The sequence below is a fragment of the Colias croceus genome, chromosome 11 (assembly GCF_905220415.1).
Source record: "Colias croceus chromosome 11, ilColCroc2.1".
Classification (NCBI taxonomy): Eukaryota; Metazoa; Arthropoda; class Insecta; order Lepidoptera; family Pieridae; genus Colias; species Colias croceus.
Window position 1 is genome coordinate 4,708,985 of NC_059547.1, and position 20,942 is coordinate 4,729,926.

The 20,942-nt window shown below is 30.4% G+C and overlaps 5 protein-coding genes across 5 annotated transcripts in view; all 5 read left to right on the forward strand.

The window, feature by feature from the left end:
* LOC123695913 (sodium-independent sulfate anion transporter-like) overlaps positions 1-3,336 on the forward strand; it is a 32,376-nt gene extending 29,040 nt beyond the window's left edge. Inside the window, exons 11-12 of the mRNA XM_045641872.1 lie at positions 1,393-1,537; positions 2,414-3,336. Of these exons, the coding sequence (XP_045497828.1) occupies positions 1,393-1,537; positions 2,414-2,463 (195 nt within the window). The 3' untranslated portion in view covers positions 2,464-3,336. The remainder of the gene's footprint in view (positions 1-1,392; positions 1,538-2,413) is intronic.
* A 670-nt stretch (positions 3,337-4,006) lies between these two features.
* On the forward strand, positions 4,007-5,652 carry LOC123695493. Its single transcript, XM_045641359.1, has 2 exons — positions 4,007-4,359; positions 5,479-5,652. Exons 1-2 carry the CDS (start codon positions 4,062-4,064, stop codon positions 5,496-5,498), a joined length of 318 nt encoding a protein of 105 aa, XP_045497315.1. The 5' UTR covers positions 4,007-4,061; the 3' UTR covers positions 5,499-5,652.
* Positions 5,653-6,962: 1,310 nt separating this feature from the next.
* LOC123695625 (cysteine proteinase-like) lies at positions 6,963-7,409 on the forward strand. Its single transcript, XM_045641532.1, has one exon. It carries the CDS (start codon positions 6,994-6,996, stop codon positions 7,336-7,338), a length of 345 nt encoding a protein of 114 aa, XP_045497488.1. The 5' UTR covers positions 6,963-6,993; the 3' UTR covers positions 7,339-7,409.
* Positions 7,410-8,249: 840 nt separating this feature from the next.
* Positions 8,250-9,053, forward strand: LOC123695723 (senescence-specific cysteine protease SAG39-like). Its single transcript, XM_045641633.1, has 2 exons — positions 8,250-8,611; positions 8,951-9,053. The coding sequence occupies exons 1-2, from the start codon at positions 8,305-8,307 to the stop codon at positions 8,956-8,958; spliced, it is 315 nt and encodes a 104-aa protein (XP_045497589.1). The 5' UTR covers positions 8,250-8,304; the 3' UTR covers positions 8,959-9,053.
* A 1,516-nt stretch (positions 9,054-10,569) lies between these two features.
* Positions 10,570-11,401, forward strand: LOC123695724 (cathepsin F-like). Its single transcript, XM_045641634.1, has 2 exons — positions 10,570-10,862; positions 11,190-11,401. The coding sequence occupies exons 1-2, from the start codon at positions 10,610-10,612 to the stop codon at positions 11,192-11,194; spliced, it is 258 nt and encodes an 85-aa protein (XP_045497590.1). The 5' UTR covers positions 10,570-10,609; the 3' UTR covers positions 11,195-11,401.
* The last annotated feature ends 9,541 nt before the right edge of the window (positions 11,402-20,942 follow it).

Below are 20,942 nucleotides of genomic sequence, written 5' to 3' on the forward strand. Positions count from 1 at the left end.
TAAAATGATTCAAATTTGTCTCCATTCTTTGCTCAGTGCCCCGACGTTATTACAAACTCGCTGAATGAAATTAAACATGAATTTTGTTTATCGTGTTTTTATAGTGCACTTTCCGTTGTATTAGCTTTCTATTAACATTACAAAAACCTCGTTTATAAAGCTAACAATACGTTGGCTTTCTTTTATAGCCAGGAGTAGTTATTTTTACTTAATCAGGGTTTCTAGTGTAAAAAAAGGAAGAAAAACATGGTCGTCTCGTTAGCAGTCGTGTTTAACTTTACTCGACGCCGTTGTTTATATTCACTGCGTTAGTGGTATAAAAATTAGCTTTTGAAATAGGCAAGCTATTCGGAAAACACGTTGTATAAAAATTTACGCGTTAAAATTCTTTGATTGTAATAAAAAGTCTGCAGTGCAAAATTTAATATTTTAGACGAATGAGAGGAGTAAAGTGCAGCTTTTAGCCGTACATAGTGCATTCTTTTTGATTCTTTGAACTGAAGATTTGAGTATGGCTGTAATGTAACAGTAGTAGGTACATGATTTTAGGATATGACATATTAACAACACAACATAATATAATGATATAAGAAATAGAACTTACATTAATAATGCAATTATTTCTTATATCATGAATATTGTTGAGAAATTTTCTGTAAAATTTTATGAAAAATCTGGTTATGTTTTCCTTTAATTTCCCATACAGGATAATGCCGTCTGTAGGAAAGAAAATACAAATAGAACATTCCCTTAAAAATAAATGAAAACAATATTTTTATACACGAACGTGTACACGAACAGTTTTCCGGCCACGTGAACGTGTCAACTGCCTAAAAGCAAATGAAATTAGTGCTTTGCAACGTTGCTACGTTTCATGTTGCGCTTTTTAAAGGAATTCCAGTTTAAAATAACAAACAGTGAGCTGCAAACTGTTCACTGATGTCACAAGGATTTGTTGTAATTTGTTTCAATTTATGATCTTCATGTTGTTTATTGTAGTGGATCTAATTTGTTAAATGTATTCATTTGTCTGTTTTGAATGTCGATTGTTTAACAATTGGTTTTCGACGTAAAAATAAAAGGAGCAAATCATATTATTTTTGCAATGTTGTTACTTTGATAACAAAATTGTTCGTTACTTCTTATCCCGTCTTTTAAGTGATATGATGACTTCAATCAAATTTTGCTTGATTATAAACACATTTCTATTACCTATAGTCAATTACTGATCGAATAAATACGTATCTATACGCAGCATAGTCTCTTAATTAAATATGTAGCGCCTTCAATTTTATCAAGTCTGATTTTCAGTCATTCGGTTCATTGATTTAACTTGTAACTACTAAATACAATTATAATTTAATTATAATAATTCCATTAACTTATTTGCAGAGCATCAAAATGCTTGTACAAGAGTGGTCACACAACGGCCATGTATTGTGGTGCGACGCGAAACCCTTAATAAAGGAACAGCTAGAGAACGTCATACCAGATCCATTATTCTGTGATAGTGACCAGTTAAGGAACTTATTGTTAAGTAAGTATATATGAGATGCTGTTTTTTTTTAAATACAGGAATGAAAAGATTACATTCAGTTGGGTAGAGCGGGGCTTGTTGAGCATAGGAATAAGTTGGGCAATCAAAAAATCTCGTACATCGTATATAGGTACATCTAATGGTAGCTCTTAAATTAGACTTCTTACAAAAATAATACTATGGATACTTTTGCTAAGGGATAAATTACGAATCCATCATCTTAACAATTCATTGGGACTTATCATTGAGGAGTTATATCAAGTGAAAATTTGCTCAACTAGCCTCGCCCTACCCTACTCGCTCCATTATTTTATTTATTTGAAGGTATTTTTGTCAGATCACAGTAAAATAGTAAAATAAACAATAAAAGTTATATTAAAATAAATAATAAACATTTAACTTAAACAGTTTACGTTTACGCCATTTTAAATGCTAAATGTGTTATTAATAAACAGCTTCACTTAATATTCTCATTAGACAGAGGATCATGTTTTGTTTAATTAACGAATCAATTTATGAGCATCTAATTAAATTTGTGAGGAAGTTCTGCTGTTATCGAAAATATAAATTAATAAACCAATTATTATGTTCACAATACTGACAAGAGGCATATTTCTGCATTCATTTTTGAGATATTACTGTGATATAAATTCTCTTATAGTCTTGATAATTCTTGCACAAATAGAACTTTCTTATTCTATATAAATTACCTATAAGTCTACCCTACTTTTACGGATAATTTACAAAAATTTGCAGGTTAATATAATTTTTTTCAACGGGGATCGAACTCTATATTTCGGTTCTGCGCTCACGCACGGTATTTAAACGTTATTGCTTATTAGTAGTTTTATTTTGGATAAATATGTTTTTTTTCAGGAATACCCCCAATACCACAAACGGGTCCGATCAGTGATACTTACTTATAGTTTAGATTTTTGTGATATAAATGCCTCATAGTAGTACATTGATGAATGTTGCATACCTAGTATTAGAAAATCTTTCATTTTGTCAGTATTGGTTTAATTTCCTTTATAATATTATTATAAATTTTCTGGTTAATATTGAAACAGAAAGTATTAATATATTTTTTAACAAATCCTATGATCTGGAATTGGTAAATTTACTTAGGAATATAGTTCAAATCTTAAAGAAATTTTCTTCAAAGGATATTGGGAAGATTCAAAATTGTATATTTTTATTTGAGAAATAAAAGTAAATTTGTATTACCATAAGTTACCTAAGGTATATAAAAACCGATTGATAAGCGATATACATGTTATCTGTTTAAATTATTCAAATCACAAGATTTACTCTATATAACTTAAAAATTGTTATAGAACCTGTGTTTTTTGTGTATTAATTTAAGTACAAAACATTAACTATTACTTTATTTTTGCAAAACATTTCCTTAAAACATAGAAGGTAAGAATTTACAATAGTACCTAGATAGTAATATTTATGTACCTAGTTAGAATTCAGTAGATAGTGTAGTTTAATTGTGACGAACCAAGTTGTGAGCTTGTTTATCTGGCACTATCTCGACTCAGGTGTGACTGAATTATATTAGTGTTACTTGTTCAGCCGTTTTCGAATAATTTACCGTTCAACAAACTGTCTTCGTTGAAAATGCAGATCATCATTTGCTATACGAATAAGGATTAATTTATTATCTGTGTGTTTATTTTATCTGTGCCTAGATGAAAAGTTGTTACTATTGTATTTTGTTTTGTTGATTTAGTTTGTCCTATGTTTACTGTGATGTAGTTACCATGAATTGATTAATAAAGACAAAGAAATAATGGTTGTTTTATTTGGAAGTTGGTATTTTATAGGAATAGCTAAACATATTCTATAATAATATGATAAATAAAGTTTAAATTATGTAGGTGCTACACTGAAATTTAAGCTATTTCAGCTCATAATTAATGCCACAGCTGATAAATTTGAAATAAGGACACAAAGGCACGTATTTTAATAAAGCTACGTTATCACATCATTCAACTTTAAGAATTACAATAACTAGAATAACTTATCATATCAAAGGTGGTCTTTTATTAATGTTCTATATTAATTGTATACAATCATTGAGTTAATATGTACAGTGTACTAATGTACCTACAGTACAATTCTCGTATCCTACTATAATTTTATAAATGTGAAAGTTTGTCAGGATGTATGCGTGTGTTTGTTACTCTTTCACGCAAATACTACTGAACCGATTACAATGAAATTAAGCACACATATAGAGGGTAACTTGGATAGGTTTTATCCCGGAAATCCCACGGGAACGGGAACTATGCATGAGTAAGTAATTCGCGATTTTAAATACAACTATGAATTTTCCACTATGTTCTTCTTATCAGTTCAAAAATGCAATAACCATATCTAAAAGGTATATTACGCGGTCTTTTGTTCGATTTTCTACGAAAACGGATTAAATACAACGTATAAAATCCTTATAAATAGGCGATGTTTGATTTTCCAGTTATTAGTAGTTAATCGATAACTGGCACTAACTTTTAAAATGTATCGCGTCGCATTTTGTGTTATTTTGCTAGCGATAGCTGCAGTAGCAGAAGATAAACCACATTACAATTTAGAAGAAGCCGAAATTCTTTTCGAAAAATTCATTCAAGATTACGAGCGAGTGTATAAAGACGAACACGACCGACAAATTCACTATGAAGCTTTTGTTAATTCGTTAAAATTAATAAATAAATTAAATGAAGAAAACTCGGCGACATACGATATAAACAGATTTTCAGACTATACAACGGAGGAGTTTGAACAAATTTTAGGATTTCATCCCGAGCATAAGAAGGGTAAGTTATTTATATTTGCAGTGTTGCATAATTTAACGTAATTATGATAACATTTATTCCAGCTTCATATTATAATATTATCTGGCATTATTATTATCAGACGTAGAGACGTAAAAATAATGTTTCTTTTGTGTTACAAATTTCGAACTTGAGACAAAAAGCTCTTTGGGGCTAGCTTTGATATACCTATCGTGTGTACACGATTCGATACGGTTATGATTACGATAAATGTATCGGATCGTATCGTAGATATTAATAGCTACTTTAACCATATAAAGTTGCATAATATTAAAATACGTAGCATCCTTTAGGCAAAGCTGTTCATATAATAAATCTGAGTCTCCGGATGTGAAAAACTGTATGTACGTTGCTCTGTCACGTAAACGGATTTGGCTGAAATTTATGGGTATTCAGATAGATTTGGTCTGAAACAATATAGAAGTTCCTATTTACTGGACTGTGGGGCGCGCGTGTACGAAGCTCCGAGCTAATACGTGTGGTGTTCTAAGGCACATTTACAAGATTAGTTTCATTATCTATAAACTGCGTGGATAAAAATAACAGGCAAAATTCTGCATAATTTTTTTCATTGAAGATTTTTTTTGGAGTTTTTTTTTGGAAAGTACTCTATCGATGTTATATCATTTTAAGTGCAAACTCAAGCTCAAATGTTAATTTATTTTATTATTTTCCTAGTAGAACTTTTAATCCTTATTACATAGTTCTACCATTTACCACCGTTCGGAAAAATTTACATGATTTATCGGCACCCCTGTTTGTAAAAAAAGAGCAAATAAGTAAACACAGCAATCGTTTTTGATCAGCATACGTTGAATTCTTATGCGTTCTCGTTGAATTCGAACGATAAGTTGCTATCTAATAAAAATATATTTTGTAAATCTAAATTGTTAATATTTAGACGTATGTGACTTATTATGATTAGGTACATATATCTACGATTTTTTTTTGTTAATGCGTGTACAAGTAATCTCAGTAACGATTTTTGAAAAAATCTTCAATAGAAAATAATTATTACTTATTTTACGCCCAGAAATTGAAAGTTATGAAAATAATGTTAACAAAATATGTATTTTTAATATTTCCATTATATTTTTACAGATAAGGAGAATAAGAAATGAAAAGAAAATTGATTATTATTAGAAAATAGAACTATTGAAATTAAGGCAACTGGCACGCAATATATTTTACTTTATTACGCATACGTATATCTAATGAAAGAATTATTTAATCTGTGAACCACATTAAATTAAAAATAAAACAAATTTATAAAACTGTGATTTGTTTCATTTAAAATAAAATTGCCATTTTAGATGGTCTATGTAAATATATGTGTGGAAGATATGATTAATGACTGACGATAAATAGTCACAACATGCTACCTTGCGGGATGCGCGCTCCAACATCATACCATAAAGAAAATGTTCCATCCATGCGATTGCACTGACGTACAGCTACTGCAGTAACAAAACCTACTGTAAAAGAACTAACTATATCTACAGTAGATATCAAAATTAGCTGTGATAAAGTCCTACTAATATTATAAATGCGAAAGTTTGTGAGTATGTACATACTTGTTACTCTTTCACGCAAATACTGTTTATAATACTCAACCGATTACAATGAAATTTAGCACACATATAGAGGGTAACTTGGATAGGTTTTATCCCAGAAATCCTGCGGAAACGGGAACTATGCAGATTTTTCTTTGAAAACGCGGGCGAAGCCGCGGGCGGAAAGCTAGTCTTTTTATAAATTTAATAGAGGAAAGTTTGCTATTGTCTGCTTTTTAAGGCATTATAATGAACCAAGATGAACCAATCTATTTTTGATCATGGCAAGAATGGTCAAATAGAGATTTTTTACTGATTCATCAGTTTAAAAAATAAAAGTATCAAACGATTTTTAATGATGGCAGGAGTGATTTAAGTTTTTATACGAATATATTAGCTGTTCTCAACACAAATAATTAAGCACAATTTTCGACTAATTATAACTTAATTATAGTTGCAAAACCGTGATCATTTAAACGCGTGACTATTTATTTGACACGCTAGATAAAAAAAGGTTTTTAGGGTTCCACAGATAAATTATGTTTCACGTGGATCGAATACGAATAGGTACTTCCAGAACTTACATTTTTGATACAGGGATTTCAAATACATAATTTTAAATAATTAAACATGTAAGTATGAACAAGTAAACGTAGAAGTATTATTTATGATTTTCATTTTAATTTGAATCCTGTATCATCACTGAAAACTTCTTATAGTTTACTAGATTCACTTGAGCAGTTACCTACATTATTAAGTACATACTATGTTAATTGTTTGTTCTCACAAATAATTCTGTATATATCCTTAAAAATATATATTATATCCTTTTTATCTTTTAAACTTATAAACGGTACATAATTCACATATTGCCCTATAATTTAAAAGTAAAAGGAAAAAGTAAATCTTGCATCATCACTTCTTTATTTAAATTTAATTAGGTATTATGATTACACCTGGCGATACGGATATTAACGTACAATATATATAAAGATTATATTTCACTAGAAAATATCACTAGTACAGAATAATTCTTGACAAGCAAGTTTAGAGGACAAAAAACATGGGAATCCGTTGCTTCGTCATACTGGTAGTGGTCACCATGGCATATTCTAAACATGTAATACCATATTATCATTTAGAAGACGCGCCTCAACTTTTCGAAATATTCAAAAAGACGTATCATAGAGTGTACAAAGATGCCGTCGATGAAGCCAAACATTATGCGGCATTTGTAGAAGCGTTGGCGCAAATTAATAAGTATAATTCAGAATCCGATAGTGCAACCTTTGGTATTAATAACCTCACAGATTTTACGCCAGAAGAAAAACGACAATTGCTTGGATTTCATGAAGGTAGTAAGTACCCAAAGCACTGCCATGATTGTCGTTATCAGAAGAGTTTATAAAATATAAATTGAATATTATTTTGAATAAATATATTTTATAGTATTATGTGCTGCCTTATGTATTTAATCGAATCAATCAATTAAAATAAATCTTATTAAAAAACCGATCAAGAGTTATTTAGTCTGAGTAAAACCATGGACCAATAATGGTAAAACTCAACGCTTGAATACAAAAAATTTCATTGTAGCTTTATTAGGTATATAAATAATAAATACGACACACGTAGGCACAGAGTGCAATAATAATTTACCAATATTATATCGCCGTAAATAATTTTTCTTTCATTTTAAATACAAAACTGTGTAAATTACGACACGATAAGAATGATGTTCGACATTTTGAGCAATATAATTGATATTTATTATGAAATGTTTGTTAACATTGTGTTAACAGGCGCAAAATTTTATAATAAAATGTTTTAATAGCTTCGCATAAATTCACGTTATAAATGAAAATTGAAATTTGAATTAAATTCAGAGGCGTTTATTTTGTAAATAATAAAATATTCGTGTCTATTTTATTGTTTCAAAGATATAACTCTACTCTAACGACTCAGGTTAAAAGCTAAACGTAACATTTTAACAAAATTTTGTAATGATTATTCCTGCACTGAAATATTAAAATATTTTTCAAATTAATTCTGGAAGAATTGAAGGTTATAGAAAAATATATTATACGAACGTTAATCTTTTTGTTTAATGTCTTTGAATATTGAACCAACAACTCTAAAATATTGATATAAAAAAAAAAAACATTTAAAAATTACATCACATTAACTACTGTAAATAAGAAAAATATAAATACATTGATTGTAAACTGACACTTTTGTTTGTTGTGTCTGTTAAATGTTGTTTTATTTTTATAACCAGTTATTGATAAGGACTAATGTATAAATATAAGAATGTAGGCCACATGAATCACAACCAGTCGCAGTTGAGCACACACTAGTGACTATTGAATAGACGATGATACGTATCTGTTGTGTTTTGTTAGTAATATCAGCTATGGCGAGTGGAGCGCCCGCATCGAGCAAACCGCATTATAACTTAGAAGATGCTCCGGCACTCTTCGAAAAGTTTATCAAAGATTATGACAAAGTGTATAAGGACGACGCGGACCGTGCCCTCCATTATGAGGCATTCGTGAGGAGATTGGATCAGATAAACAAAGCGAACGCCGCTAATTCATCCGCTACGTACGATATAAACAAGTTCGCAGATTATACGACGCAGGACAGTAAGCATTTGACGGGAGTTCTCAGGCCTAATACTAGTATGTATCTTTGTCTTTGACATTATTGCATAGCGCTAACTGAGTTAAGTTTGCTATTGAAAATTGAAATCGTATAAGGACGGCTGAGAAGGACGGCCACTGCGTAAACAAAAAAATTGATACTTACCTAGGGACTTAGTTCTAAAACAGCAGTATTGTTTTAGGAAACACAATATTATATCCAAATAAGAGACAAATAGGTACCTTTGTATTCCTTTTAATACTAAGTTTTTGTGTTTTCTGTATCTTATGAGTGAGCCGCCGTTTGTTACAGATAATTTTTTCAGAGTAATAAAGTATAAATAAATATATCGATTAATCAATTTTGTTGTTTTCCAGGTACATAACGAGTTTTTGTTCCGACGACTGCTGCTTTTAATATGTAATTAAAATGGATCTCCTTTTATTAAACAAAATTAAATAAACCTTTTATTTTACTGTATTATTATTTTGTTTTCACTGTCAAAAGTTATTTTTATCGGAAAACGCATGTCAAACAATGCACAAATTATTATCAGGGTTATCGTGAAAATAAAAATAGCGTTAATTTATGTAAACAATAAACATATCGATGCCAACTTAGTACCTACTTATATTAAATTTACTATCTGATATTAATTTTATAGTTGTACCTATTTAATTCTAATTTTAATGTAAATGAGAATATGAAAAGTTTTCATTATTAATTATAATGACCTTAAAATCCGTTATAAAGTAATTATTTTTACAAAAACTTAACTGTCTTCTTTTCAGATCTAGGATATAAAAATGAATAATCAAAATTGGTTCATGCAGTCGACAGATTTGAGGTAAAAAGGCAAAATGTACAGATGAATTTGTAAAAAAAAAAATAAAAAAAAAATAGCTCCTCATAATTTGACGTCGGTTAAAAACTGAACGATATTCATATTAATTATGATGATATTATGTAGAATTGTAGACCCTTGTGTCTTGTGATAGGTAATTATTCGGGCGCGTGATCATCTGTAATTTGTATAACAATTACTTTATTGTTTATTGATCAATGCTTAATTGTTTGATTGTAAGACACTTTTATTACAGTAGGAGTAGTCACTTGGTCGGTTAGATAATAATGGGATATAATTTTATGTAAAAAATGTAGTATATTATAAGTATATTTTGTCAAGAAATTTGACAATACCAACAAAAATAGCATAGGAAAACATAACTGAAAATCAATTTAATTAATACTTATTATATACAAATACATATGTGCCGCGCGGTTCTACATGCGGACGAACCCGCATGTTAAATTAAGTATTTCTATAGCTCATATGGTATTTTGATGACCTTTATTCCTGAAAAGTTACATCCAAATCCGTCCAGTAGTTTTGAAAAAGAAACAAATATCTACACATCCATCCATAGTTACAAAGTTACCCGTTTATAATATTATTTAATGGTGACGTACTATGTAGATGGAAAAATACAGAAAATATAATACTGTAATAATTTATATATCGTATGTTATAAAAATCGTTCTATAACCCTAATTTATACGAAATACTACTCAGTTTGTAATGTTCTAAATACCTTCAATGTCATATCTTATTATTTACCTAATGTGCTAGTCCTACAGTACATAAATTATCCTTGACCTTATCGTCGCATTGAAAAAGAAATAATATACTCTACATGGTATAGCAAATATATAATAAACAGAACTTAATCTAACTTGGAACTCTTATTTTTTTCCATTAGTTCTTTTTTAAATCCTTTTGTGTGTGCAATGTGCATCAAAAACTAAAATTGTTCAAAGTAGCTATACTAATTATCTTAGTAATAAGTTAATTACTGTGAAGTTCCAGGATCGTGTGGAAATTTTACTATAATAAAATAAAGGAAACTAAACCTTATCATAATCGGATACGTTATATTATAAGATAAACTGGTCATATTGCGTTCTGGCATCACTGCGTGGGCTGTCAGGCGTCAGCTCACAGCTGTGTTGTCAGTCGTGCTTCAAATGCCATAGCGATGACAAGTGAAAAACCGTGCTACAATGTGGCCGACGCGCCAGCGCTCTTTGAGAAATTTATAAAAGATAACAATAGAGTTTATGCGGGCGATAACGATCTGAAAATACACTATGAAGCATTTGTTAAGAACCTTGAGAAAATAAATGCCATGAACGCACAGGGCTCGACTCAGGGATCGGCGGTTTATGATATAAATAAATTTGCAGACTATACGGAGGAGGAATGGAAAAACATGTTTGGATTCCGTAAAAGTACGGTTAACTATTTTATTTACATATTATTAATTCGTTTTTTATATGTTAATTTAAGTGTATACAGATGTTTATTTATAGTATATATATATATATATAAATGTTTAATATCAATGGCCTTGCAACTCTAGTCATGTAATGATGCAACTCCGGTTGCGAGATTTTTTCTTGTTTTAAAAATCGTATGGCGTAATAATTAGAATTGAAAACAAGCCATAAAATTATAAAACATTAAAAATATTTTTATCATTAGAGTAAGCCGAATTGAGAAAAAGGCCCATTTTGAATGTGTATTGTTTATTTACATAACGTATTTTTCATTTTCAGGTTAATACTTTGTGAGACCTTGTTTGATAATTATGGATTGAAAACTTTCTACTGTGCCCAGTAAAGTGGAGAAGGAGCTTACAATTAGGACAAATTGGAAAACCTTTGTACTTATGTTTGGGATGTATAAAATATTATCAAGAATAAACAATGATTGAATCATGAATGATATACCTACCTAAGATAAAAAAATACAATAATAATTTTTAATATCGGATTAGTTTCAATTAATTACTATCATCTAAACTTTTTCCACAATCTATGCATTATTATGGTACACTTATCTGAAAACTATGATACTTACTTAAGTTACTTAATTATTTACTTACTTAGCGAAACCTTCCCTAAGCATCCATTTCTGCTAGTTAAATCCATACTAATATTATAAATGCGAAAGTAACTCTGTCTGTCTGTCTGTCTGTTACTCAATCACGCCTAAACTACTGAACCAATTTTCATGAAATTTGGTATGGAGATATTTTGATACCCGAGAAAGGACATAGGCTACTACTTTTTATCCCGGGAAAATGACGCAATCCCGAAAATCCCACGGGAACGGGAACTAATGCGGGTTTTTCTTTGACTGCGCGGGCGAAGCCGCGGGCGGAAACCTAGTTTCCTATAAACAATACCAATTTTATGTTTACGTTGATACATTTCTTGTTATTGTTATTTATTTCCAATGCTTATTGGAAATAATTGCTTGTTCGGGATTTTTTTTGAAATAAATATGTATTTTGAAGGACATGGCGTAACATTCTAAGGGAATAAAATGTAACTCGGTAGATGAAAAACAAAGGGCTTACTTATTTCAACAGCGGAAAACGATGTAAGAGTAAATTGAAACTCGGGTTAGGGACAGGAGTCGGCAAGTTTGATCACCAAACGAAACCATTTCGAGGATTTGTCGTCCCCTCGTAAAATACTCGTCAGAAACGGGATAAATTTCCAAAGGTTTATCTTATTTTCAAAATCCTCACGAACGATGACGTTGCGCTTATGAGAGGAATGAAGCGTTCAAAATAGTATGTGAAAAATACGCGAGCATTCTATTAGTCGTAGATGTAAGTCTGCTTGTGATATGGCGATATTGCCAAGCGTGTCGATAATCTTCGCTGCGTTTCATATGTACAAAGAGCTTCGTGAAACTAGGTCAGTTAATTTGAATGAATTTGAAAACTTTTCAATTCTTCTTTTATATTCTAGAAATGTTAAATAAATTAGATTTGTATTATATGGACACTATTTCCGAGTTTATTATGATTCATTAGAAGCAAGCATTGCACTAATTCTGTGTGGTGCTGGCACTTGGCGAGATAATAGTCAAGCTACCGCATGAGTTGGAGGTAATCACGCGCCCGTTGTGACGGCGTCCTTGGTTCAATTTACTGAAAATTATACCCCATGCTATGACAGCGCTTTTCATATTGTTTATATTAAGAGAGTCGAGTGAATTTCAGTCTCATTAAGCTGCTCGTGGTGAGATTTTAGAGCAGCCATTCGCATTGCGGAGGTATATCTTGAATGGTTAAATAACACGAATGTTGTGCTAGATTCTATACCTACTAATGCTACAAATAAATACCTTGTCCATCACTTAGTTTAAGATTTTAAATGTATTTTTTGTTTCCTGTATAAAACCTTTTTAAATTTAAATGTATGCATGTGGTGTTTACCTGCCTTAAATTGTACACTTATTAAGATTAATTTTTATATTTATACTTGTTTATTTTGTGTAACAATTACTGGTAAACCTAATAAATAAATAAATAAAAGTGCGTTTATATTATGTTTAAAAGGCCAGCAAAGCACCTGTAACACTCTACCACAGTGTACACATATCGTCAGGTGCTTCACCTGCCCCTGTGCTTTTTCTATATCAAAAAATGCTAAAGGCTTGAAGACTTGAAAGGGGTGAAACTGGCCTACTCACGACTCAAACAACATACATACAATTCATTTTCCTCAGGTATAAATTTTATATCCTTACTATAAAGTAGGAGCAAAACAGTTTGATATTAGAATTTGATCATAAAAACTAAAATTGTATAATAAAAACTCTCAAATTTATGCCAGTCAAATGAAAGGTAACATTTCTATATTTTGAAATTGAATAAAATTGACTCCTTATAATAAATTATAGTGTATAACATTCAATACCTTAATGAAACAGGACCCTTAACACGTTGGCGAATAGCTTCTTAAGATAAAAGCGTAGCTTCGATTTCCTTTGTTCCATGAACACCCATATTACATAGTAAATAATATATACAATGTAACATATTATATAGGTACATAATTCACATTATTATATGTACGTACATATAATGAACATCTACGTAACAAGTTAGAAGATATTACATTAAACTATCTACTGAGTTATACAAGTATGTGCCTTCGTCCTTACATTAATAAGATCGTAACTAATGTTGATATGTATTCCATAGACTCAAGATGAGTTATCTATACCTATATGTATGAGAACATAGATAGCTTCGGGCTAAGTCGACTTGTTCGAAAGTCAGACTTGGGTAGAACCAAGAACTGTCTCAGACTGACATAGCGAGGCAATAATAAAGACGTCGCCAATAAGAGCCATTTAATTAACTTCAAAATGAGTCTGTGGTGGAACTCGGCGGAGTTTTCGCCGAAGTAATAATAATGAGTCCGACGATTGACGTGTCGAATTCCGGCTAATTTGATGGAAGATTTTACTGATTTTCGGTTCATAATGGCGTTTTATCTTGATTTTTACAATTTTAGTAGCAGGTTTGATGCCGTTATTTAATTACTGGGACTATTCGGAAACATAAAATGTGCTCATAATAATATATTCACAAAAATAAATTTAAAACAAAAAATAATAATTAACCGCATTCAAGAGCCGGTACCTACATCACATGAATAGTAAATTATTTTCACATAGAAATGCTTACTGTATTGCTGTTAAGTAAACGACATTTCAACTCGGATATACAGATCCCAGTGTAATTGCAAGTATACAATGTTATGATAGCGTGGCAAGGGTGATTCACATACGTATATACATCTTCCGGGTACGAGATGAAATATAAACATGTCAGTTACAGTTTATATTGTGTGTAATTTATTTATTTTATTAAGTTATTATGTTTAGATAATGGTTGTACTGCAATCTTAATTGCATATGTGGCTTGTTTCTTATTATTGTTTTCTGCATTCTACGTAATTAATTTATACATTGACCCGAAGAATAGTATGTATTTTGATCATGCAATATTTAATAATTTTATTTTGATGTTTTATACAGTTTTAATCCTGAAATAGATAAAAAGCTGCTCTACTTTAATTCGGTGGTAGTTATGCAAAATTTAATTGCCAATTTATGAAAAGTGACTATAAATTTATGGAGTTCGGGCCTTATTGTCTAAAAATCGGCGATAAAGTTTGCGAAAGACGTAATTCTTATGCGATTACAGCGCCACTAAATCTTCGGAACTCGTTAATCGAAGTTGTCCAAGTACTCCGCGGCGTCTGACGCCAACTGCCTTTGGCAGACCCGCTCCCAGCGTCGCCAACTTAAATGATAAAATTCAGATTTCTCAAAGGATAAAATCAGATAACACTACTCTAAACTAAATTAAAAAATGTTCTGTCATGCGTCCCCTAGTCGTATATATGCAAATTTCGGCGATCGCGTCGGATTTTTTAATTCCGTTTTAAATTAGATTTACTTATTGCATTGATTAAAGTTAAAACAATATAGCATTTCTACAATGCAAGCGAGTACTGTAGTTTGTTTTGAACTGACAATTATTCCCGAAAATAACTCGTAAACTCTAGAAATTCAAAATGCTGGGAATTGTAGATGTAGAGCCACTAGACTGAAAGAGCTTTTTATGGTTAAACAAAAAGACACATTGTAATCGGTTATATAAACTATAAAAATATTTATTTTTTATATGTAATGCACTAGTACATACAAAAAATTAAACTCGTCACAATCTGCTTACTAATAGATGAAAATAAGGAAAATAGAGCTGCCCCAAAAATGTGTATTAAAGTTTAAATCTGCGCTTGCAGTCGTGCCTTCACAGTTCACACTACGCAAAACACACACTATTCTTATTTTAGTAAACTTGAAGGTTGGTATAAACTGCAGACATAGAGGTTGGAGATGCTTGAAAATAATTTCACTATCTACAATATCAAATAAAATACATTAATACATATTTATTGAAGCTGCATGTGCGAGTCTAATAACGGATATCAATTACTCTTTTGATATATCCGTTATTATTAACAAGATTTGAATGCCAATTTAAAGATTGGTCATATGGTGGTGATGAAGGTTTTGCTTTCCTATCACATATCAAATCTTAAGCCATAAAGTAATTTTTTAATTTTCCTTCGCAGAGGCGTATTTCCTTCGCGGGCTTTGTGCCAAATATCCGTCTACAATCTTGAGGTATTGAACACGGACGAACATTAAATCGCTTTTATTGAAATGCGTTTGACATAATTTATACTTTGTACCAGTTTCGAAGTTTTGAAGACGTTAAACTTTGACTTTGTGATGTCGTAAAAGTTAAGTTACTTTTTACGATATGCGAAATCTTTTGTTATTTCGCCTTTTCATACCTACTGTTGTTAGTTTATTCGTGGGTTATAAATACTTATTAGTTATAAATTTAATAATAATTATATTAAAGGCTCTATATTATACCTAATTAAAGATACTTATATATTGTGAAAAAATTATTTAATAAATTATGTTAAAGATATCGAAATATTTATTTGTACCTAATGTCCCTGGGCTTTTTAATAAAGCTGCTTATGTAAAATAAATAACTTTTCTTAATATCAAATACTTAATATATAATTATATATTTTAATATTTGTAGCTTGATAAATATTTCGTAGTTAATACATGAATAATATATTTTTAATGAATATCTGTGTAATGTAGCGATATTGAAAATTTTTTGTAGAAAATAATCGCGACTAACGATATTACCATAAACATGCTCATGAAGAAGTCTCATCGTAGAACATCGGGCGCTTAAAAATGCCGACGACACGCGGCTTCGCAATCAAATCTGCATAAATTTGCAGTTTTCTTGTTGTTATACGGGATTTATGAGATGGAAATTTGTTTATTTATTACCTATTTGGTTACTACCATTTTTAAATAGGTGTTGAAGATTCTGGTTCATTGAAATTTTTTATATTTACTGAATTAACGTGACTTTACCTGGGTAAATAATATTATTATATAATTCAAATCGCGAAACATTAATAAACAAAGTTCCGTATGTGTGACATATGTGAGCAGAAATTCGTAAGAACATTTTAAATTCCAAGAATAATTTATCAAGCGTGATATTAGAGAACAAAGTTCTCCCTATTTCTGTACAGCACATTCATGTGTTTATAGAACAATAGATAATTTCCTCACACCATATCCGCTCTCGCAGCCAACTGGCCAAGTTGAATTTTGTTTATTTTATTGGTCGGTTTTAAAGACAAGAGGAACGTTTATGCGCTTTGTTATTTTATTTTTGCGAAACAAGGCTAGAGTTCAGATGGTTTTAGATTACGTAATCCAATTGGTGCAGTTTTTGTGCAGCCATTGTAGACTTGCCAGTTTTCCTCCAAAATTGGTTAAGATGAAATATAATGCTTTCTAATGTGCATAATGATTCTAAAATTTTAGCAATTGTTATGAAGTGTCATATGCTCGCGAAAAACACTTTTATGATGAATAGAATACGAAGGATGTACCTATATCTGTTATTTTCCGTGTCCAACGTTTTAAAGAAAAAAAAAAAATTGATTTATGACGTATTCGAACACCGAACACTCGAATAAAAGCGATTCCATGATATAAGTTAATTCCTTGTGGAATAGGCAACGGAAAGCTAACCGCAAGGAAATTATGTTCACATAGCGACATATATTCTTAGAATCATGCTCTTAGATATGGGAATGGCCATCAATTATTTATGCGGCCATGAGTGCTGATTATGTGGCAACATCGTATGATCACAGCACATTATCTGGGCTTTTGTACGTAATAAAAGAAATATATGAAACAGATATGTGGCGCGGAATTGTTATGTGACGATATGAATGTGCTTGTTTTATTGTTACGTTTTCTTTGTGTTTTGAAATGTAGCTATATGTTTAAAGTGTTTTGTTTATCCCGTAAACAAATGTTTGCGATATGCTTTCGTGGAATTATTTATGCCTTAAATGTTTTGTAATTTCGTTGTCATGCTGTAGTTTAAAGTATGTGCCTATATTTACAAGTATGATATTTGTGAAATGTTTTTATTAATTTTATCTCGGGAAGTATGCGTCGTGCAATATTGTTTCAATGTGAATACTGTAATATGTTGGATGAACATTTAATTTTTATAATATGTGCTGAATCGAACATAAAAATATTTCATTTCAAGATAGCTTGCACCTTAAATCGACACGGGCTTGTTTGTATGCGAAAGCTCGTAATATAAAAATTTCAGTAGACAACATTCGTAAAAAGAAAATATACTTTACAATTTGTTCGAAAACGTTAACGATCAGCAAAAAATAAAGAAACTCCTGCTCAAAAAATAAGTAAGTAGTACATTTGGTCGTTCTTACAGGCGCATTATATACTCTCTATTAAGCTACTTTTGTTAATATACAGAATATCTTAGACTCGAGTTTATGAAAATAAATGGCATCCATTACCAGAACGCTAGCCGTGCCGTAATAGAAAAAAATAGCACAAAAGAATCCTCGTTAGGTATACAAAGCATTTTTGTTTTATTTAAAGATTGTGTAAGGCGCTCATTATAATATACTATGCTTTGAAAAACATGACGTGGAATTAATATTGAATTTTAAGAAAGGAGAGGAAAAGACGTGCTTGTTTACAGCAAACTCATTGTTATTATCGAAAAATATTTAATAAAATGAAAGGATTGAAAAATCGGATTAATGCTTGGGAATTTGGTTATTAATATTTGTATGGCAGACCTATTTACTGTATAGATTGCTACTTTCGTGCACATCAACAATTTTTTAATATTATCGTATTCAATGAGAAAATCACAAAGCTTAGGATTTCTTCGCTATATCAACGTAATATTTATAGGTAGGTACCTACCTAGGTAGTCTAAATAATAAATTAATTTCTAAAAGCATTGACGACAAAAGGTGGGTTAATGTCATATCAATGATATAAATATTGCATTCTGAATTTTTAGCTTTTAGTAATTCAAATTTCAAATTTAAAATTCAAATTTCATTTATTTACAAGAATGTAGTTACAAAAAAGGTGTTGTTACAATATTAAGGCGCTAATACATTCTACCCACTATTTGGGTGTGCAAATATTTAAATGGAAATAAGTTAATTAAATTACACTACACCAACACTACACAAATTCTTCGCGTCACTATTGTTAAACGTCACTAATTCCTTCACAGATTCCGCAATGTAATAAGTTCTTGAATATCATAAAATTGTTTCTCCATTAACCATTTCGTCAGTTTCTTCTTAAATATATTTACTGGGAGATCCTTAAAGTTATCCGGTATTTTATTATATATTGTAATAGTCATAAATATCACACTATTTTTTGCTTGATTTATTCTACATGTTGGAAAGTGCAGTTTATTTTGATACCTCGTTAACATATGCGAATTTACTTCTCCTTTCTTTTTAAAATATTCTGGGTGGTATTTAACAAATAAACATACTTCTCTTATATATATGCAGGTTAGTGTAAGGATACGTAATTTACCGAACATTGGTTTGCAACTGTCCCTTTGATGTAATCCGCACAGGGCCCGGATACATTTCTTTTGTGCCACAAACACTTTACGCACCTCGCAAGACTGTCCCCAAAGAATTATTCCGTAAGAGAGTATCGACGATATATATGCATGGTAGGCATTTATTGCAGCATTCATAGATACAGTATCTCTTAGGCGACGTAATACGTAAACGAAACGATTTAACCTATCACAAATATATTCAATATGACTGTCCCATTTTAGACCTTCGTCTACCAGAACACCTAAGAATTTATGGTGTTTTACCTGTTCGATTACTTGATCATTACATTTTATGTCTAGATTATTTTGGTGCAATTCTTTGTATAATATTGAATTATTTTTGTTTTTACTAAGTTTATTTTCAGATTATTATTTTGTAACCATTTTACTATATTATATAATGCTGTATTTATATCTCTCTCATATGTATTTTTATCCGTGCATTTAACAATAAGGGTAGTGTCGTCTGCGAATAAAACTGTCTTGTGTTTCACTGATCTCGGTAAATCGTTAATATATAAGAGGAATAAAAATGGACCGAGCACACTTCCTTGTGGTACACCTGATTTATTAACTTTTTTCTCTGACCTATATGAGTTTCGTGTTTGATTTATCATTTTATGAATCTCCACATACTGATATCTATCATTTCAGTAACTTGCAACCCATTCTTTAGCAATTCCTCTTATACCATATTTCTCCAACTTAAACAAGAGTAATTGATGGTCCACAAAATCAAATGCTTTGCTCATATCTAAGAATATGGTGGCTGCTGGTTTTTTTTCAATAAGGGCTTGAATTATTTCTTTCACCATATCGAAGCATGCTAAAGAAGTAGAACTATTTTTTCTAAACCCAAACTGTTCCCGACATAATATCTTGTTTTTATCAACATAATTTTGAAATCTTTCTAAAATTACCTTTTCAAATATCTTAGATAAAACTGGAATTAGTGCTATCGGTCTGTAGTTTTTAATATCATTTGGATCATCTTTTTTATATAACGGTTTTATAACTGATGTTTTTAGAACATGAGGAAAAGTTCCTTGCTCCATAGATAAGTTGACAAGAAAGGATAACGGTTTGCAAATATGTACACTGGAAGCTTTTAGTATTTTTGTACTTATACCGTCTGTTCCTACGGAGTTCGTGTTATTTAGGGATTTTATTACTTTTAAAATTTCGTCACTGCTTGTTGGTGTCAAGAATATTGTATTACATTTTTCCGTAGTCAATGTTGTTTTTATTTCAGTTGCATCATAATTAAATTTTTTTTGATTTGTTATGTTAATAAAAAAGTTATTAAATTGTTCACATATATCATTCATTGAGTTGTATACATTATTATTGACTACAATCTTTTCTATTTCTTTAATATTGTTTTCGTCATTAATATTATTAGATATCATGTGCCATAAAGCCTTATTTTTATTTTTTGATAATTTAATAAATTTTTCACATTGAATTTGTTTTGACTTAAGAATGCACCTTTTTAGAATATTTTTGTATTTTATATAATAACCCCAACTATTTGTAAATGTTTTCTTGTAGTATATACTTTTTAAATATAGTAATCAATAGTTATATCGTTTAAAATTTTAAAATTATACATCTCTACACAGATTGATACACCCAATTTGTATATTATACATTTTGTATATTACCAATTTGTATAATCATTGGATACACCAAATTAATTCGCATGGGCTGAGTTAAAATTAATAGGTATACCTACATATATCATTTTGATTAAAATACATCTCTATAGGTACATACTGATTAAATTATAATCAATTACATCAATTCCATTCGCAAAACACAAATAAAAAAAAAACAAAGACTATAATTATTTCATCGTATTCTTCCAAGCTCCTTCATGTGCACGATAACCACCTTCATGCAAATCTGTTGATCGTCACTAATTTGAACAGTGCAGTAGAATTAT

Coding starts and splice junctions, on each gene's coding strand:
- LOC123695493 (XM_045641359.1), top strand. CDS start 4,062: ATGTATCGCGTCGCATTTTGTGTTATTTTGCTAGCGATAGCTGCAGTA. Junction 4,360..5,478: donor TCATCCCGAGCATAAGAAGG/GTAAGTTATTTA, acceptor ATATTTTTACAG/ATAAGGAGAATAAGAAATGA.
- LOC123695625 (XM_045641532.1), top strand. CDS start 6,994: ATGGGAATCCGTTGCTTCGTCATACTGGTAGTGGTCACCATGGCATAT.
- LOC123695723 (XM_045641633.1), top strand. CDS start 8,305: ATGATACGTATCTGTTGTGTTTTGTTAGTAATATCAGCTATGGCGAGT.
- LOC123695724 (XM_045641634.1), top strand. CDS start 10,610: ATGACAAGTGAAAAACCGTGCTACAATGTGGCCGACGCGCCAGCGCTC.